The 19570-nt window shown below is 47.0% G+C and overlaps 2 protein-coding genes across 3 annotated transcripts; both read right to left on the reverse strand.

The window, feature by feature from the left end:
- Nucleotides 1–57: 57 nt before the first annotated feature.
- Nucleotides 58–10881, reverse strand: MAPKAPK5 (MAPK activated protein kinase 5). Of its 2 annotated transcripts, none has more exons than XM_083373708.1 (14): nt 10293–10881; nt 9681–9754; nt 9400–9475; nt 8004–8101; nt 7387–7495; nt 6360–6449; nt 5893–5988; nt 5707–5787; nt 5411–5598; nt 4985–5105; nt 4500–4630; nt 4171–4286; nt 3504–3608; nt 58–3008 (listed from the first exon to the last, which is right to left on the reverse strand). In XM_083373708.1, the coding sequence occupies exons 1-14, from the start codon at nt 10326–10328 to the stop codon at nt 2914–2916; spliced, it is 1416 nt and encodes a 471-aa protein (XP_083229834.1). In that variant the 5' UTR covers nt 10329–10881; the 3' UTR covers nt 58–2913. The 2 variants fall into 2 exon arrangements, with proteins under 2 accessions (XP_083229834.1, XP_083229833.1); XM_083373707.1 differs by having other exon boundaries at nt 4165–4286.
- A 1085-nt stretch (nt 10882–11966) lies between these two features.
- Nucleotides 11967–19169, reverse strand: ALDH2 (aldehyde dehydrogenase 2 family member). The gene is made up of 13 exons (XM_083373723.1): nt 18943–19169; nt 18239–18343; nt 17040–17180; nt 16847–16926; nt 15993–16104; nt 15303–15431; nt 15016–15129; nt 14474–14576; nt 13859–14043; nt 13308–13472; nt 12944–13101; nt 12504–12618; nt 11967–12365 (listed from the first exon to the last, which is right to left on the reverse strand). Exons 1-13 carry the CDS (start codon nt 19075–19077, stop codon nt 12333–12335), a joined length of 1575 nt encoding a protein of 524 aa, XP_083229849.1. The 5' UTR covers nt 19078–19169; the 3' UTR covers nt 11967–12332.
- Between the last annotated feature and the right edge of the window lie 401 nt (nt 19170–19570).

Consider the following 19570-nt stretch of genomic DNA (forward strand, 5'->3'; position numbering starts at 1 on the left):
AAAAAAAACCACCCCAAACTAGTTGAAAAAGACATTAAAAAATCTTGAGACAGAAACTTTGATAAATTTTACTAAAATTATTTTATGTACACCAATGCATAATATTTACATTCATATAATACTGATTTGAAAAACAAAACAGTGATACAGCAAAACGCTTAAAAGTGAGGAAAGCAAAAGGAGGATGAGGAAGGCATGACAGAACCTAACAGCGGAAGGTTGGCTACGCTGTGGCTGAAAACATACATGCACAACGCCATTCCCGGCCTCAAAACATTTTCCAAGGATCAACATCACTAGGGGGTTCGCCCATCTTAAGCAAGAGTGCTGATTTTTCCTTCCACAGGTACAAGAAAGAAATTAAGATGGAGATGAATATGAAAAGCTTCACAAGGGAAGCCCAGGAACATCCGTTTCCAGGACCACCGCCGTGTTTTTATAAAAGATGCCCTTTTTCCCCCTCTCAAAGGAAAAGTGGTTTCTGACGACCACAGCTATTCTCTACAGCAACCTTCCCAAAGCAGAGGCTCTCCAAAACCATTGGACTACAATGCCCAACCCCCAACGATGAGAGCTGTAGCCCCAACACATCTGGAGGCATTCAAGTCGGGGAAAGCTAATATATTTACAGCATCATGCAGAACTATCGCAAAGGTGGAAAGTCAGAACCGATACATCGTTCGGGGGGACACGACTCCCATCCATTCGCCTCCTGCCGTATTCCACCCCGTAGCCACCCTGGCAGATTATTCACATCTTGCCTAAAGATTCCTCTTTAGCCCACTCAGCAGAGACAGCAAAAACTGAGACAGGCACTTCTCAGAGGCCAATCACAGAGCTGTCAATGTTGTTAGGAGAGAAAGACACCCCGTTTCTTCCAAGGTGGCAATCCAGGCCCTCCTTTTGAGTAGAGCTAGTAGTACACACAAGGGATGCTAAGAATAATTGATCTAAAGAGCCCAGCCCCTGAGCCACATCCAAATGAGTAATGGTGGCAGGCAAAGAGAGAAGTAAAAAATAATCTCAAAAAATTCCCCAGGATAGTCAAAGAAAAATTAAATAAAACTAAACCGCATCCAAAAACATAAAACTGTTTGGGGGGGGCGTCTTCTGGGAGCAGCTATTTGTGGATCCAACCCCTTCCAATAGAAAGCAGAGGCCACCAGGGAATCCTTGGGGTGGCCGATCCTTCCAGCTGAGGAAACTGAGGCAAGGCCAGTATGTCTTGCATATAGTACTTCTACAAAAAGGAGTCAAATACGCCCTTAAGAACTTCCCACAAGCCAGAGGAAACGGAGAAACAGAAGCCTCAAGGAAAAGGCTCATGAAATATTTTCCAAGCCAGGAATGCCATTTGCTGCACAAAAGCCAAATGCCACCTCACGGGCATCCTTGTGTGTGCAAAAGAATCTTCGCCAATAGAAGAAATTAATCGCAGCAGGAAATTATTGACAAGCTGGTGCTAAATGTGAGCTCACTTTGGCCTTCTGCAGAGCGTGAAAAACATCTTCCTATTTCTGCAGGTTTTTTTTTATCTGGCCGAGGACTTTGTTTCTCCAGATTAAAAGGCTCCTTCTCTGGTGCGGCTTCATTTATCCCCGTGAGCCTCTCCAAAAAAAATGTCCCCGTCCTGTTTCTCAATGCATTCTCTTTGTAGGTCTGCAGATGCAAAGTCTTGAGATTATCAACTGCACTAGCACTAGACAGATTCCGGCTTTCCGGATGTAGTTTAGCCCTAACAGCCCTCCTAGCGGCAAAAACCTCCTGTGCTTCCTGTTAAAAACTAAAGGGGCTAAAACCAAACCTAAAGCCAGACACTTGCAGGCCTTCCCATCAAATGGTTCTCAATAAAAACTGCAGGGATGCAACCAGCAGCCGTAATATGCAAAGTCCACAGGACAGCATTTGAGGGATGGGCCCAGAGAGCAGAAACAGAAGCCGGGCAAGGCTGACATGGCTCAGGAAGGATAAAAAAAAACACAACCACATTGCCCCAGAGATAGCAAACCACAGAATCGTGGTGGCCAACGAGAAGCCCACATAGAACCTTAGATTGGCATTTCGGCGGCCCCAGGACGCGGGGAACGGCACCAAAGTAGTTCTGTGGGACTGCCCCCAGGCTTCAAAAGCAAATCGGTTGTCAGAATACTCGAAACAGGTCCAGCTCTCTCTCGGCTGAACTGGTGAAAACCCACAAGCCACCATTTGTGTCCTCCCTTCGCTTCGCGGTACAAAGCAATAGGAAAAGGCAACCCTGGGTACAAGAAAAAGGGTCTCAAGGTCCAGAAACACAGGGCTATTTTGTAGTAATCACAACTTTTTATAAGGCTGCCGTGAATCAGCAGGCAGCTGAGTAGCCCATACGCCTCTGGCTGGTTTCTTCAAGTAATTTATTGAGATGAAGGCCAAGGGAGACCCCAGAACTGAGCTGGTACACACCCCTACGACAGGCAGCTGGAGGGAGATTGCCTCATCTGGATATTCAGGCGAACACAATTCACCATTTGCCCCATTTAAAATCATGAAGGGGTATGTAAAAATCATGTAATATATAATATATATGTATATATATATATATATATATATATATATAATTTTGAGGAACTGAGTTTCTTAAAAAAATATTACAGTACCAATGATTCTCATTATCTACATCTATACAGCATTTCTCAAGCTGTGGAAATTTAATGAAATAATTATGACTTATTAATTTACATAAAAATACTTTTTACAGTTTACAGCAGCCTTGCCCAGCTGGGTGCTTTCCACCGTTATCATCCCAAACCAGAACATCTGGGAAGGCGCCCGGTTGGGCAAGGCTGCTTTAACAGATAATTCACAAAATGGTCTTTAAAAAAAAACACAAAACGGGCGAGTGTGTGTGTGTGATTGGATAAGAACAAGCAGCTCCAGCTACTGCGACTCGTGAGAAGTTGTCTGCTCTTCAATAACTTGCTTCACTATTTCTGCCAGTTTTAGCCGGTCCACTTTGTCTGTGAACCCTCTGCCTAAAAACAGAAATGGTCAGAAAAAAAGAAATCTCGTCAGATACGCTTCTTGTGCAGGGCCAGAAGGCAGGCAGAAAAGAGAGGCGTGGGGATCCCAAAGAGAACTCCGGGTGGAAAGGGACCTTTCGGAACCGGTTAGCTTCCCAATCCACCATAAAAGCCGACAGAGCTCTAGAAAGACAGCAGAGTAGCAACAGGTGTCCTGAAGGCCGAAGTTTGCTCTGGTTTACAAAACTAAAGCTACTCTGAGGCCTCTTTCTCCAGCACCTGGGCAATTCCAGAATGCAGGTAGTCCTCAAAATACGACCAGAAACGACCCCAGAATTTAGGTTGCTAAGTGAGACATTTGCCCCATTCTGCGACTCCCCACAACCGGAGGGGAAACTCGATTTCCTAAAAAAAAACCTCTTGATTGCTATGTTTTCATAAGCACCCTTTTCAGGATGAGGGGAGAGGAGAGACTTAATTCACCCAAAAAAGAACGGCGATACTCACCATTCCAGCTAAAAGTCTGCAGAGTGTCTCTGAGTAATTTACATTCCCGGTTATACTTCCAAGCTTCCTGCATAACTTCATTCAGTTTCTCATCTTCGTTTTCTCCTGGTCCAGAACAGGGGGGGGGGGAAACAAAACTCTCCTGAGCATTCTAAGACTTTTTATTGTCAAACTGGAGTTATTTGAAAATAATTAAAGTTGAATTTTAGTCTGTGGGGTCAGCTGTCCAAATCAATGCTGAAGGGAGGTTGGAAAGACGAGGGATTTAGATTTATGCAGTGGATTTCCTGCCCCTTTTTCCAATACTCTGAGACAAAAGTTCTTCCTCCCAGGCAACTTAAATCTTTTGAACCAAAGAACGGGGCACTAAACGTCAAACTGGGCATTAAAAAGGACTTTGTTTGCAAGATATCATCTCGTACCTTTCCTTGACCCCTGGGAGCCCCCTCAAAATCTAGCAGGAACAAAAAGCAGCAGTTCATTATTTTAAGTCAAAAACAGAGTAGGGGATCTTGGTCTGTTAATCGAGAGGAAGAGTAGGACTTTTGATTTCCAGACCTTTCTGGCTCTTTTGCCGGAGAAAAGGCGAGAAGGACTGCGAGTGCACCATCCACGCCCCGCACCCTCGCCCCTAAAAGCGCCTCGTCTTAGAATCTGCCACCTTTACCAGCCTGTGGCAGGATGCATTGAGCAATCACATCCCGTAGCTTCTCCAGAGCAACGTTGGAGTCCTTGCTGCTGTTCTCAGGGTCATGGATGTACACGCTTTCCTTTGGTTTTGTTCTGCAAGGACAGAGAGAAACGTCAATTGTGCTACAGCGACTAACACGGCAAGTTAAGGGACAACCTCCTCCCAGTTCGTCTTCTGAACATTAGCCTGCGCTAAAAGAGAAGCAGGGAAGGGTTGGGGCGTGTCCTGGCCAGGCTAAATATTTTCTCCACCCATCATTATTTTTCATCCTTCCCACCACCACGAGAAGCTCCTCGAACACTCACCCCAGCAGTTTCCTTTTGCGCAGAATCGGGTTGTTGACCGAGTGCAGGGGCTTGAGGCTCACTTTGAGATCCTGTATTCTCATGTTTGCCAGTTGCTCTGCGTGTGCCTGCTGGATCCCGGCAACCATGGCCTGTTACAATTGGAGAGGAGAAGTTAATAGCGGAGGTTTTCAACCCATGGTGCAGAAGGAAGGATGGGCTTGAGCACAAGACACAGACCACCTCAGGGACCGAGAACATCTTCCGAAGGGAAGAAAAACCAGCTGGAGAGCATCAGCTGAAAAACCAGAGGATGGGGTTAACATTTGCAAAGTCTTTGACTGCAATGGATCCCACTCCCCAGGCCTCTCCTTAAAAAAGCATCAGGTGAGGACTGAGGTGGACCTCTAGACCGTCACCCCCAAGAAGGGAAGCTCGACTAGACGGTCAGCTCCCCTGCATACTAAACAAACCACTTCTTTGCAAATAAACCATTTCACAAGAACCTTGTCCATCATTAGTTGGGCAGAAGGCAGAATGTTATCGAGCGCCTCGGTTGAGTTGAGCCATGGGTGATCCAGAACGCCTTCTGTGGTCAGTCTCTCTTCTGGCTTCACCTTCAGCAGCCTAAGTATTTTCAAGAAACAAACCCATCACTCAGTTGACCCTTTAAGGCGGGGGTCCCACCCTTGGCCTCTTTAAGACCTGTGGACTTCAACTCCCAGAATTCCCCAGTCAGCCAAGCTGGGAATTGAAACCCACAGGTCTTAAAGTGGCCACGGTTGGACACCCCTGCTTTAGGCTCCCAGACACTTTTCACTGACTGCGACCATTTGGTGGACAGCAGAGAGAGGCCGAAAGCCCTGCTAACCACTGGCCCGGCTGCCTGCAGAAGAAGATGGAGCGAAGAGGCAAAGGCGCCCAGGACCTACTTGCGCACGATGTCTTTCGCCATTTCTGAGATTTGGCTCCACTCTTCCTCCGGGAACTCAAAGCTCCCCGTCATGATCTTTTTCCTCATGTCCTTCGGAATCGTCCGGCTGTGATGTTTCGAGTAGAAGGGTGGATACCCACACAGCATCACGTAAATGATGACACCCAGGGACCATAAGTCACAGCTCTGACAGGAAGGGGGGAAAAGGGAATACTGATGTCTAATAGAGAGGAAAATCCACTCTGCGTAACTGAGGCAGAGCCAGCCAAGCGCATTGGGGTGCCAGAGGCCTACCTTGTTGTAAGTATATGGGGTTGGTGAGGTAGGGATAATACCACACTTTTCTTTCTGATGCCGTCTTTGTGCCTCCAGGACCTGTTGGGCAAAGAGGAAACAACCATTGGCAATCTTAGATCTAACTGCACAGGGGCTCGAGAGCCATGAAAAGACGCCGGCCAGCCCCAGGAAGAATGGCCTTACCTGAGGTGCTACGTAATAAGGAGTGAACTGTGGTGTCATCAAGTCACCTTGGTCGATCTTGGCAAACCCAAAGTCACAGAGCTTCACAGGAGCATCCTAGAGCAAGCAACAAGCTGCTTAGGTGAAATGTGTCAGCGTCAGAACACGGAGCACACACCCTCTCAGAAATATCTCTGGGGCTGCTGAAGGAAGGGAAAGAGATACCAGAGCAAGAGAATCAAAACAGAAGGAGGCCAGGGGGATGAACGGCACAGGACCGGAGAGCTGGGGAAGGAGAGGATCCTGGCCTGAAGCAGCAAGGAAAGAGCCTCCAATGGGCTGGAGGGAAGAAGCCAGCCTTTCCTGCAGGCCAACGGCTGGGAGAAAACCAGAGAGGAAAGGCAACTGTGATGCTAGCACTGATCAAATAGCGGGGGAAAAACAAATAAACCCAACCCAGCATCCAGGCCAATCAACATCCACCTTACCAAAGAATTATCTTTGAAAAGAAGATTTTCAGGTTTAAGGTCTCGATGGGCGATGTTTAAAGAATGACAGTGCTGCAAAGCCAAAGCGATCTGGAAGGAAAAAAAACAAAACACAGGGCATCAGAAGATGGTCACAGAACCTCTCCTGAGACGTTGACGGGCCCCTCTGGGCCGGCTGCTTCTACGTGGTCGGGCTGATTCCACATCCAATCCACGGTGAGCCCGCTTGCGATATTTTCTTCCTTTCTGGCTCTACCACAGTTCTTGTGGAGCTATGTTATTTCGCTGCGCAGGAGCAGGTAGGAAGTGAGCTTAAACTGTACAAAGCTCAACTTAAGTCACCGCGAGGAAAAGGGCCCTTTTTCTCTTGGCAACTTTCAGCTGGGATTTTAAGCCGGTGGGTTTTAGCAATCCTGGAGTGGGAAGGAACCCCATTAAAATAGTTGGCTTGCACAAGGAGGGACTGGTTGCGCCTTGGCCTAAACCTTGGGCTAAACCAACCACCCAGAGCCACACGATCATCAGAAGAGCTAAACGGTGACTCCTGCAACTATGGAATGTGCTCGAATGCAGCTCGAGGGCAGGAAAGACAGGCATGTAGAGAACCGAACACGAAACGACAGACACCCCACAATCTCAGCTAATGCACATCTCTTTTTCATTCTTAAGAGCAAAGAAGTTGTACACCTGAACAAATGTGGACGAACCGTAACATGGTTTTCCTGGGCAATTCAACCAATACCTCCTGAGGCAGCATAGGAGCACCCTCACGTTTCCCCCACCCACTTTTATATTTAAAAGGAAACGATGATGCTCCTCGGCTGTCAAAACCTGGGAAACAAATGTTGAGATTATAACAAATATGATAATCTTTTGAGAGGGCCAGACATTACTTTTTTTATTTTAAAGCTTGCCTCTTCCCAATCTATCTCTTGGAGTTTATTCTTTGTTTTACGGTTCTTTTCTCCCATATTGTTTGCTTATACAAGGGCAGAACAGGGAGGTCTGTGGGAGGGTTAAAACTTGCCTGCTTTGTTACTTCGCTTGCTTGTTTCTCAGTAAAGTGCCGATGTTGGCTGATTCTGTGAAACAGCTCACCCCCTTCCATCATCTCCATTACAATTAGCAGTCGAGACCTGGTTTTAAAAGAATTCCAGTTTGTTACATGGATAAAAAAAATATCAAGATGTTAAGAAAAACCTCTGCCCTGGAGCGCTATTCTTGTAATTAAGTAGACCCAGGAAATGTTCTGCAGAAGCTGTACTGTTCAGGACAACTTAAAGAAAAAGCAGCACAATGGTTTTGCAATTTAAAACTAAGGGCCACAAATATGTCACCGAAACAATACTATTTTTTTTAAAAAAAGAAAGCCACCATTCTCCCCCTCCTAGGAAACACAGTGGCTTGTTGTACTCTCTGTGGTCACGACTACAGCCAAAGCCAAAACCACAGTCCAACCCCATATTTATTTCTGTGTCTTTCCTCATTTTTCCTTCCAGGCATTCTGCAGTAACCTTTTTTGTGTAATAGCTTTTTGAGGTAGTCTGTGGGAAGAGATGTTTTAGATGTAAAACAGAAATTCTATTTTGTGGTGAAGTGCAAAAAAGAATGCCGTGGCACCAGAAGGAACCTGCACCATCTTACCTTGGACTGGACTCATGGGGGAACTGTACACTATTCGCGTAGACTTCAATAATCTGGACAATGTTGGGGTGTGCCGCACACATCATGTGAAGTCGGACCTGGTGTAAAATGGGAGAAAACCCACTGAATCCCCATGGCCTTTGGTCTCAGCTCTCAAAATACTCCTGTCTCTTACATGACAGAAATCAAAAGCATCTCTAGATAGCTACTCATAAGAAGGAAAGGACAACAGAATTAAGGTCAACTTGGGATTTTTCCCCCAGAACTGACTGCCTGAAAGAGATACCATTTCAGATATTTGGCAACCAAGAGAACTTTCTGAGCCAGAAAGGAATTCAATCTTCCCAGATGGTCATGTGGTCGTGAGATCTGAGATCTTGTCTTTTTAAACTGTGTTGTAAAGCAAAACCCGGAGTATAAAACTCACAGCCTGGGCAAAAGTTCAGGCAAGAAACAAGTTGCAATGGGAGAAGAAATTCAGAGGAAGAGGGCTCGGCTGCAGGTGAAAGCACAGAGATTTAAGTTAAGTAAAAGGTCAACATCAAGCACCACCCCCAGGAAAGTGGAACGGAGTTGATTGAGTGCTTTGGGCACAAAACTAACCGGTTTGCCAGGGGCCTCTGCTGTTTCCTTTGGACAAGTCAGATTCAGCAGAACTGGAAAAGGCCAGATTTTTCTAGCTCCACTACACTGAAGCCTAACAAGGCAAAATGGAATTTTCTAATAATGCAAAATTGACCCATCAAGAGCTACTCTGGATGGCATCATCAAAACAAGCCCCAAATTCATCCATATGCCAGCACCAGCTGACAAATGTAACAGGAGCAGGCCTGTTCTTATGTTCACTCTGTCCCATCCTGTGTGGAATCTCGCTGACATTAAGGGGACTCTCAGGAGGTTTCTGGCATTGACTGAAAAAGCCTGCCCTGGACTGGAAGATAGGAAATCAACATTTTTATCCAAGCAAGATGACAAGTCGCTTGGTGTTATATCGATATCTTCAATAAATAAAAACCAAGCTAAAAACCAAGCTATCAGCGTCTTTCTGGGCTCAGTTTTACAGTGAGCTTTTCCTAAGCAAATTCTTCCAAAGATGCTCCTGCATGTACTTAGGCTTATCTTTTCCGACTTAGTTTAACAGCTACGTGCAATGCCAGGATTCATTACAAGGTATTGTGCTATCAGGTTTTTGTCAGACATTCACCGCGGCTTCTTTTATGCTTTGCAACAATATTTCAGTATTCGGAATATTGTGTTTCATTGGTTTAAAATGGTCAGCCACTTTGTCTAGTTCAGGGGTGTCCAACCTTGCACCTTTAAGACCTGTGGACTTCAACTCCCAGAATTCCAGAGCCATCCAAAGTTCCAAAACTTTTCCATAAATAGAGTACTGTACCTCATTTCTTGCTTTTGGGCGATCAAGAAGGATTTTCAGTGCAAACCGTTCTTGAGACGATTTTTTGATGCAGACTCTGTACAGGCAGGAGTAAAAAATTAATTAGTGGGAGTCTGTGGAAGACTTTGACATATGACTGCATTTATTGCCTGATAATAAACATCAAGGAAAGTGTGTCCCAATCCAACCTTTGATTTTTATTCACGGCTTACTTCAAGAATCCGATATTTCAAGCTCTCGTCTGAGTTTAAACCCAAACCAATATATAAAGATTTTTATACCTTACTGGGCCGCTGATTCCAGCTCCCAGCTTCTGAGTCCAGTTAATGTGGTAGTCTTCCAAAATAGAAGTTTCCTATTTGTTTTTCAAAGGAGAGGAAAAAAGTGAAAGGCTGGTGGTCCCAGATAAGAAGTCCCACCTGTAGTAGTTTAACCATCGCTTTAAAACCAAGAGGCTGGCAGCAGCATGGAGTTCTCTGGATCACAGCCTGGGCTCCTGGATTACAAAGCTCATCATCCTCAGCTCCAGGGGTCATAAATTCGGACAAGAATAGCAACCCCCCAAATCATTTGATCCCTCAGCTGGTCTTACAGGAATTGGGGTCTCGGTGCCAGCTGAGGATGAGATGAACTGTAGTCCAAGACAAGGGCACTGCCTGGGGGTGACGGGAGCTATCCTAGAGGCCACCAACCAGGGCCAGGACCATTCCTTGAACTGGGGATGATGGTAGCGGTACTCCAACTCAAGAGAGGCAAGGCTGGGGATGATGGGGGGTGTAATTCACCCCCTCCAGCGGCCACCAGCCCCAGGGTTTGTGATGTCCTCTCAGGTGAGGCAGTCAGAGAACCCCGGTGGGGGGATTCTGCACGTGCTCAGAGGGCCCCTCGCCTACCTTGATCATCCTCTCCGCGTCGGGCTCCTCCGACATCCTCCTCCTTCGCCGCCGCCGCCGCCTCAGGCCCGGCTCGGGGGGCTCGGGGGGCGCGCAGGGGGGGCTAGGCGGGGCGCCGCCCCTCCAAGTCGGAGTCGTCGGCGTCGTTGTCCCCGCTGCCTCCACTACCGTCGCCGCTGCCGCCTCCCCCTTCGCCGCCGCCACCGCCGCCACCGCCTCCGCCGGGCTGCCGCCTCATCCCCGCCCAGCAGCCGAGTAAGGGGAGCGGAACAACGGGGAAGCGGAGGCCCGGGAGCCCTCTTCTCGCGGCCGGGAAGAGAGAGGCCGCGGGCGGCGGGAGGAACGGGCCGCAGCCGCCTCAGCCCGGCCGCCGGGGCTCGACTGACGCGGGGCAGCCGCCAGCCATGGCCACTGCTTCGCCCCCGCCTCGGACAGCCCCGCCTGATTGGGGAAGGGCGGCCGCCGCGCTCCCCGCAGCCGCGGCCTGCCCGGATCCTCTGGTCTCCGAGCGGTCTTGACGGGCAAGCGGCGCGGGGTCGATGCCGACGGGAGCTTCGCCGCTGCCGAGGCTCTCGGGGAAGAAAGCAGTCAGGCGGCTGTCCGGGGCAGCCCCGTGCCTACACGCGACGCCCTGCCTCGGAGGCCCCTCCCTCTTTTCTTCTCTTTCTCCAGTTAAGGCTCCCTCGGGGGCCCCCGGGGCTTTCTTCGCCGGAGCCGCGCCTCCTAATGACGTCACGAACGGGGTTATCTGAGGGAAGGAGACAGCCCTTGGCTCGTCCGAGGGAAGGGCGGGGCTTTCACGGGGCAGGGAAACCCTCGCTCCGTTCCGGGCACGCCCCTTCGCTGTTGTGGTTGGAGGGCGTTTCTCCACCTCTCGCGAGACTTCGAGCGTGGCAGGACGAAATGGTACTGCTGTGAGGTTGGTCGCCATTTTGGGAAAAGGCCATTTGACTGACAGGGGAACCTTTAATTTCAGGTGGGATATTTTTCAGGTAGGATTAATTAATATCCTTCCTCCAATAACCAGCAAAGCCGCCAATATCGCCGAGATGTGTGTCAAAAGCGGGGCCTTAATTTCCCCTCGGAGTTTGGCTCTTTTCGGAAGATCTGGAATATTTTTAGTTCTGTTCCATCTTTTTTCCCTATAATTGCACATCTTTTTAAACACCGTGCTAGTTTCTGAGGGGAGTGAGTGAGAATCTAACTTTCTGGCCCTTAAGACTTTGGTGCTTGGATATATTAAGACTCCCTACTCGTGTGCATTTTTTTTTTAATAGCACATATCGAGGAAGCAAACGATCAAAACTTGATTTAGATAAATAAGGGCAGAAAACTGCTTTTCCTAACCTTGTGGAGCTTAAGATGTGTGGATCTGGCACTCCCAGAATTCTTAGCAGGCTGGGGGATTCTGGGAGCCGAAAGCCAGACATCTTTAAAAAGCAACAAGGCTGGGAAACATGGGCAAAAAGAGCCTTCCTGTGAGTTTTATTTGTGCTTTTGGGGATACACAACCAGTCACAAAAGATGGGGTGCTTAGGGATCCACATTCACCCCCCCCTCGAGTCTTTCCCAAATCCTGGTTCTTGGCCATCTGGAGCCCCACCTCGCCATCCAAAGGGAAGCAAATGTATTTATTCCCAAAGCGGCTCTGGACAGATGCAATACAAAGACACGTTAAGCATAAAATTTTGTATGTATTAGAAAACGTACAAAAAGAATGTATGAAGAGGTGCCTTATAACATTCGGATACTCAAAAATAGCCTGCTTGTACAGATTTTCTATTCAGGTTATTTTGGAGTGAAATATATTTGATTTTCCTTGCTCTTAATTGTTACAAATGTTTGATCTTCGGGTTGGGAAGAACCAAGGACAGTTTAAGCAGAAAAATAAAGTCTTCTTAATCATTGGTTACATGTACATTCCGTGAGGTGCTTATAGAAGCCAGATTTTCTTTCTTAATGTAGAATTCTTCAATTCCTGATTAAGTTTTTCTACCAAGTATGGGGTGATGTATATGGACGGTTCTACGGATTTCTTCTTCAAGAATTCTTTTGTGGGACTTTGATGGTGACCTAGGAAGAAGATAGAGTGAAAAACATGAAATCTCATCTAGATCGCCTAACTTAAAATAAATGCTTCCTTGTATTTGAGCTAACCTGATCTGAAGATGTGAACTATAGTTGAAAGGAACAAGCAGTGAAAATACTTACTGTTTTTATTTCCATGTATGGGTTCAGGCCATATTCTCCCCCCTCACGCCCTTGGCCAGATTCTTTGAAGCCTCCAAATGGAGCCTGTGCCCCAAACACATTGTAGCAATTGATCCTGCAAAAGAAACTTTGCATTAGAAATGTTTTTGATTACATTTCCTCTGTTATACAAAGTTTTAACAAATTAACATTAGCACTGTACATTTAAAAGTTGCATTAAATGCATACAAGGACAATTGAGGGCAAGTACTCATTTGTGATGTGGGAAATCTTGAATATGAGCTCCCAGTTTTCATTAATTTGAAAGGGGGTGGGGAAAGGGTGACCAAAAGATTTATCTTTTAATACTTCTAATGGGTTGGGGACTGCAGCAGGGACAGCAAGCGCCCCACAACTGACCCGCTGGTTTTTCCTTCTGAGTTCCATTCTTAAGGGCTTACCAAACAGTTCCAGCTCGCAAACCCTGAGAAATATAGTTTGCTTTATCAATGTCTTTTGTGAAAACAGCGGCTGCCAGCCCATATTTGGTTTCGTTTGCCCTCTGGATGACTTCCTCAATGGTTTTGAATTTGAAGATCTGCATAACAGGCCCAAAAATCTGTAAAAGAAAAACATCTGCAAGATTAATATTGTCTCCACTATTACTACTGCCTAAACTCACGTATAAGAGTACATATTTAAGAAAGTGGGATCCATTCATACAGACTGAAAAATTCTGGAATTCAGAAACCTGGTTATATAATGTACTATATTATATGATATTATATGTACTATATTATATGATACGTATATGATTCTCCTCACCTCTTCTTTGGCTATTTTCATATTGTCCTGCACATCTCCAAAGATAGTTGGCTGGATAAAGTAGCCCTTATCTGCTGCCGGGCTCCCACCACAAAGTAATTTTGCTCCCTCCTTTTTCCCACTGTCAATGTATCCAAGGATCTTCTTATATTGTGCTTCATCCACCTAAAGTAAGACAAAAAGTTAGCACATAACTTCAGACAAAATAAAGGAGCAAATCTGCTTGTATGAACAAAAATTCACCAAGCATTTAATGCTGAAGTTTGCAACAATGACACTTTTTAAACCAGCTGCCCTGGAGAAATAATTTCTATGAGTTTTTACTTTATTTTTTAATCACAACTGCATCTGCAATTTACTGATTAGATTTTAAGAAAGGTTAGCATTCTAAGTTAATGAAAAGATTATGTTTTGTACAATGTACAGTGACTGAGATGGTTTTTTTTCTTCCTATCTAGAACAATGCCTCTGTTTTTCTAATCTGAGATACTATTTTAAAGAGGCTCCCCAGAGTGGATGGTGGCAGACTGGAACTGTTTTTTTTCCCCCACCTGTGGCCCCTGTTCAGTTTGGAAGTCAAACGGGTTTCCAACTACTCTAGATTTGGCTCTCTCCACGCTCCTTTCCACAAACTCGTGATATATATCTTCTTGGACAAAGGTCCGAGATCCAGCACAACAGCACTGGCCTTGGTTGAAGAACAGTGCAGAATGAGATTGTTCAACAGCCCAGTCCACTAAAAAAGGAAAAAGGAAGAAAACATCCAGATGAGGCAATTTGAAACAAAACGCACAAAAAACCTTCATATGATCTCTCTAATTACTGCAGTGAGATTCACTGATTACCATAATCAGTGAATTTAATCAGGAAATTAGATAATAATCAGTGCGGCTAGCCTTTTTATCTGGACTGGTTTAAATTCCAATGTGTTACAACTCCTGTTTTCCTCACCAGTCCAACATAGCCAGGATTAAGAAAAGTTGATCAAGACTAAAAAGGAGACCAATCTGAAATGCCTCTGCCCTTTCTAAACTGGGCAAAGGGATTGTCATCTTCATTTATGGGGTACATGAAATACATTTCAGTGGAAATGTATAGGCTGACTGTGAAGCTGCCAGCCCCCCTTCCAGATGCAACTTAATCCCCCAAGAAGAAGACTGTCTTACTTTCAGCATCAGACATGATAATATTTGGGCTCTTCCCACCAAGCTCGAGAGTCACTCTCTTCATGTTACTGTCTGCTGCAGCCTTCTGGATCAGGTGCCCAACCTGCACAGTTAAGAATCAGAAGTTTCTATTGGTCAATATAACACGCTGTATTTGAGGAAAAGACCAGCAAGGGAATCAGCTTTGTTTTGTGTTTTCAAATGCAACAAGAGATTACCCTTTTTAAGACTGACATCTAATGCCTGGTTAGGGGAATCAAGGTAATCCCTGAAACCTGAAATTCCAGCCTCTGATTTTGTTCCCAGGGCAATTTCTAAAATATTAGAAGCAGCGAAAGACCTAAGCTGAAGGTGACTCTATTGGACCAAGGTAGATCAAACATCACTGTACTTATTTGAGGCCATCCCTGACACCCTTGATCTGGGCAACCAAGAACCCACTTTGAGAATCACTGCAAAATCTTAGTATTCTGATTTATCATATTAATTGCAGTCCCAAAGGCCGAAGGAGAACGAGAGGCTCTAAATATTTAGTTCCTCACCGAGGTGGAACCAGTGAATGCAACTTTATCCACTTCCATGTGAGAAGATATAGCAGCCCCAGCCGTAGGGCCGTAACCAGGAATAATGTTCACCACGCCTGGTGGGAATCCAGCCTGTTAAGACACAAGAGAAGATCATTTCCTAAGTGGACAGATCAAGATTAACTGACAGGTCACCTGGCCAAATACAAAATGTGGAGGCCTCAGCAACAGCTAGAAATCTGTCCCCCCCCAATCCAAGTGGGGAAACCAGGTGAGCGTAGGAGCCCCCGGGATGGCTCTCTCACCTCTTTGATCAGGCTAGCAACGTACAAGCCAGTCAAAGGCGTTTGTTCGGCCAGTTTCATCACCACCACGTTCCCTGTGGCCAGAGCGGGACCAAGCTTCCACGCCTGCATCAGCAATGGGAAGTTCCACTACAAGGAAAAGAAATGCGCAGATACTCAAAAATCTTAAGTCTGCTACATTCATTGTTAATGACGTGTTGGGATTGCAGAATTCATTTCTGACAGAACTGGGCTTCCCTTCTCTTCCCTCCCTGGAAATCGGAAGGTCTGTAAGACTAATCCCAAAAGGAACGCAGCGGTCAACTGGCAATTAAATAATAGCACAGGCCAATGGAAATACTTCAGTGTAAAGTAAGCATCTGTTAAGTAGAGTTCTAGAGAAAATCTAGAGCATTTGTCTCTATTTGAGGGTTGTCTTCGTGGGTTAAATGCCTCCATCCTGAAATGTAGCGCATCTTGTTTCAGGTTGATGGGGATCACAGTTGGGAAGGCAACGTATTTGGGAGAAATATTAGGAAAAGAAACATGAGCTCAGGATTCTTTTTTAAATCTGGGTTACCTAAAGAAGGCCTGTATAGGCCAGAGAAGAGGACAGTACTAACAACACGTCTTCTTTACTTCTATTCCATCCCATCCAGTGATAACGTTTACCACCACAGCACAGAGGACTTGTGGATCAGCTTGACTTACCGGAATGATCTGTCCACAAACGCCGACAGGCTCATGTCTTGTGTAAGTGAAAAAATCTCCATCCAGGGGAATGGTTTTTCCGTGCAATTTGTCAGCCCAGCCTGCATAATACCTGTAGCAAAGCCATTAAACATTACAGGTGTTCCTGGAATCACAAAAGTTCCAATACAAACTTGCGGAAATTGTTGATGAAAATTTACTCCTGGCAATATTTTGAAACAGGATCAGAAGCGAGGATACAAGGCAGTTGTGATTTTGTTTGTTTTGCAACTGGAGTTTATAAATTTAGTACTTATCACCCAAGCCATTTCAGTTCCAATTCAAGGGACAACATGTAAAAGAGCAGTTTGCAGAAGGATCATTGCAAAGGTGTTATTATGCAAGCAAATATTCTAAAAGTTTTACAAATGTAAATATTATTTGATACATAGTAGGTGTGGTCTACGTTATCCAATTCTTGCTCATTGTTTCTTTATGCTGAGTTTTTGAAGTGAAAAGAAAACAGCTGCCTCTACCAACTTCAGGAAATCCTTCAAGTTTTTTTTTAATCCTTTCAGATACTCTTTTTCAAATAGGCCAAGGGATTTGTGCACATGGCTGAACAACTCATGTGATTTTTCCCACGGTTCTAGTCCTGCAGGAAAGAAAGATTCCTTCCACGTTTAATTGAGTGAAACAACATCTCGCATTATTAACTGCTGGAAAATAACAACGTAATGTTTGCATTTCATAAAATGACAATTCCTGCAAAAAACAAAAACAAAAAAACCCCCAACCTGCAACAGTTGCAACTGCAAAAGTTTCATCCTAAGTTGTGCTTGGCAACAGTTGAGAATCTATTTATTAATTCTTACCGGAATTTCTTGACCACCATATCTAAGTCTACCAGGTAGGAGATTGCGTACGGCTTGCCATTGTCCAACGTTTCCAAAGCCTAGGAAGAAATATTAAGCCAGGTTCTGATAAATCCAGATTCTGCAGGAGGATTCTGAGAAGAGAGCAGAGCTTGCCCAAAGCGACTCCTCTCCCCAACCGCCCCATACATACAGCCAAATAGGTCCGGTCTCTCTCAATCAGGTCAGCCAGTCGGTTCAGCAGCCTGCCCCGCTGAGAGGCGTCCATCCTTCTCCAAGGAGACCCAAACTTGAAGGCGTCTTTGGCTGCCTTGACCGCCTTGTCCACATCGGCCTGGAAAGAACCCAGGGAGGCTAACGTGAGCAGAGAAACGTGGCAGGCAGACAGGATGGCTGCACTGTGAGCAGGTCCGAGGGTCAAAAAAGACACCAAAGCTGCAGACCAAACCCAGAATGGTCTAAACCAGGGGTCTCCAACCGTGGCCACTTTAAGACTTGTAGACCTTAACTCCCAATGCTGGCTGGGGACTTCTGGGAGTTGAAGTCTACAGGTCTTAAAGTGGCCAAGGTTGGAGACCCCTGGTCTAATCAAACAAACCCTGCCCCAAAACGTCTGATCATGGAATGGAAGAGATGCTTTAATCTGGGCCATGTTTTGCTGACTGCTTGTCTGCATTTGCAGTGCTACTCTATATGGCCAGTACTGTATACACAGATCAACATTACAGCTGGCTGGTGGAGTATAGAAAGTTAAGTATCAACCTGCTTACTTTTTTTCTACCCATTTCTTCTAAGAATGCACTTTCCACCATTTCATATTTCTAATCTCCACTAACGAATTATTCCTCACCCCCTCTCCGAGCCTGCAGTGAATTACTTCAGATATTCTGTGAAATTTCTGCTGTGTCATTCCTGTTGGCTAGTGAAGTATTGCTGCCTCAGCTTCCCCTATCGTAGCTTACGAAAGAATAAAACCAGGCCTGTCTGGCTGCCAAACTGTAGCCATGTAAAGCCTGCCGCTCGGTTGGATTGAGGAATGTTTACAAGGCTTCGGGCTGCCTGCCTTAAGGCAAACTGGGGGTGGATTCCCCCAGTGTCTTTGGCAAGAGCAAATTGCCAGGCACGCTTTATATCGCAACACCTCCTCAGACACAGCCTGGACCCTTTCTTGAAAGCTAAGCAGCCTTTTTCAAGAAAACTAAAAGCGGTTTAGACGTTTATTGTCGTGTGAGTCTCACTGCAGCTTAATAGGTTATGCCTGTCAAGACAGCAAAGAATTTTGAAGTAGAGGAAGACGTGATTTAACCGACTGAAGTTTTGGAAAATAAAACCTGCAGATGGCACCGAGTTCTCTCACCAACGAACTGGGGCTGCCTTGGCCCAATCTCGTACCTTGTCGCCCTCCGCAACCTGGCATATGACCTCCCCCGTGGAGGGGTTGACGGTGGGGAAGGTTTTCTTGCTGACTGCATCCTGCCACTCGTTGTTGATGAAAATCTGCAATTCAGAATAAAGCCTTTGAGAGCCTGCCCAGAGGAATTGTAATCCTCTACTTTCAGTTACCGTTTGTGGGACAACGGGCAATATTTTGCTGTGACAATCGATAAACGCAAGATTATCGTGCAAAACCTGCACGCCCGGTGGACGCAGCACACCTTTGAACTCACGATCTCCAGGGAGCCATATGACAACCGGCCACCGCTGGCAATGATTCAAAAACCGAGAAATATTTTTCATAGTGACCCTAGACCCGAAAGTTCCCCGGCGAGAGGCTGGACTCTCTCCCAGCAAGCGAGAGATCCAGGAAGAGCACCGGGAGGCTTCTGTTAGGGATAACGGCGATAAGGAACGGAAAGAGGCAAAAGCAGAGCCCCGCGGTGAGGCAGCGCCGGGTCCAGGCAAGGGGCCCGCGGGGGAAGGCGGACCCGGCCCTCGGAGCCGCCCCCGGCCCGCTTTCCCGAGCGCCTTCCCGGGCCGCCGCGCCCACTCCGGCCCCCGAGGGCCAGGGGGGCGTGGGAAGAGGAGAGTCGGTTGGGGGGGGGGGCTGGCAAGCGGGGCCTTTGCACGTGCTGGCGGGGTCCCCGGCGCCCCCTCACCTTGTTGTAGGCGACCTCCGGCTGCGGGTTGGGCGCGGGCACGGCGGCGGTGCCCAGGGGCCGGGAGGCGAGGCGGAGCAGCGCCCCGGGGCGCAGCCGGGCAGGGCTCGGCGGGGCCAGGGCCAGGCGCAGCATTTTCTCGGGCGCAGGGAGGGCGGGAGGCCCGCCGCCGCCGCCGCCTTTTCACCCCTTTCCCCGGCCGGGGAGGGGTCTGGGCCCGGCCCTCCGCCTCCCGACAGCCAATAGCAGCCGAATCAGGCGGGCCGACAGCCTCTCGCCCAGCCCTTCCCTCCCCTCCCCGCGCGTTGCTGTTTTAGTTTTTTAGTTTAGTTTTTATTAAATTTTTATACCGCCCTTCTCCCAAGGGACTCAGGGCGGTGCCAGCGGTTCCGTTCCGTTCACACGTTACGCCGAGAAGAGGCGCCTGCCCGGAGCTGCCGCCTTCTGGAACTCCTTCCGTGCCAGGCAGGTTTCAACAGCGCCCCGCTTGAAAGGGAAGAGTGGGGGGGGGGCTTAAGTCCCGTCCCCTCCGGCCCTCGATTGCATTCCTGTTTCTTGGCTTAATTAATCCCCAATCAAAGGAGGCTTTCTTTGCTTTTTTCCACTCGAGTTTCCTTTGATGAAAGCC

The sequence above is a fragment of the Vipera ursinii genome (genome assembly GCF_947247035.1).
Source record: "Vipera ursinii genome assembly, chromosome: 14".
NCBI lineage: Eukaryota > Metazoa > Chordata > Lepidosauria > Squamata > Viperidae > Vipera > Vipera ursinii.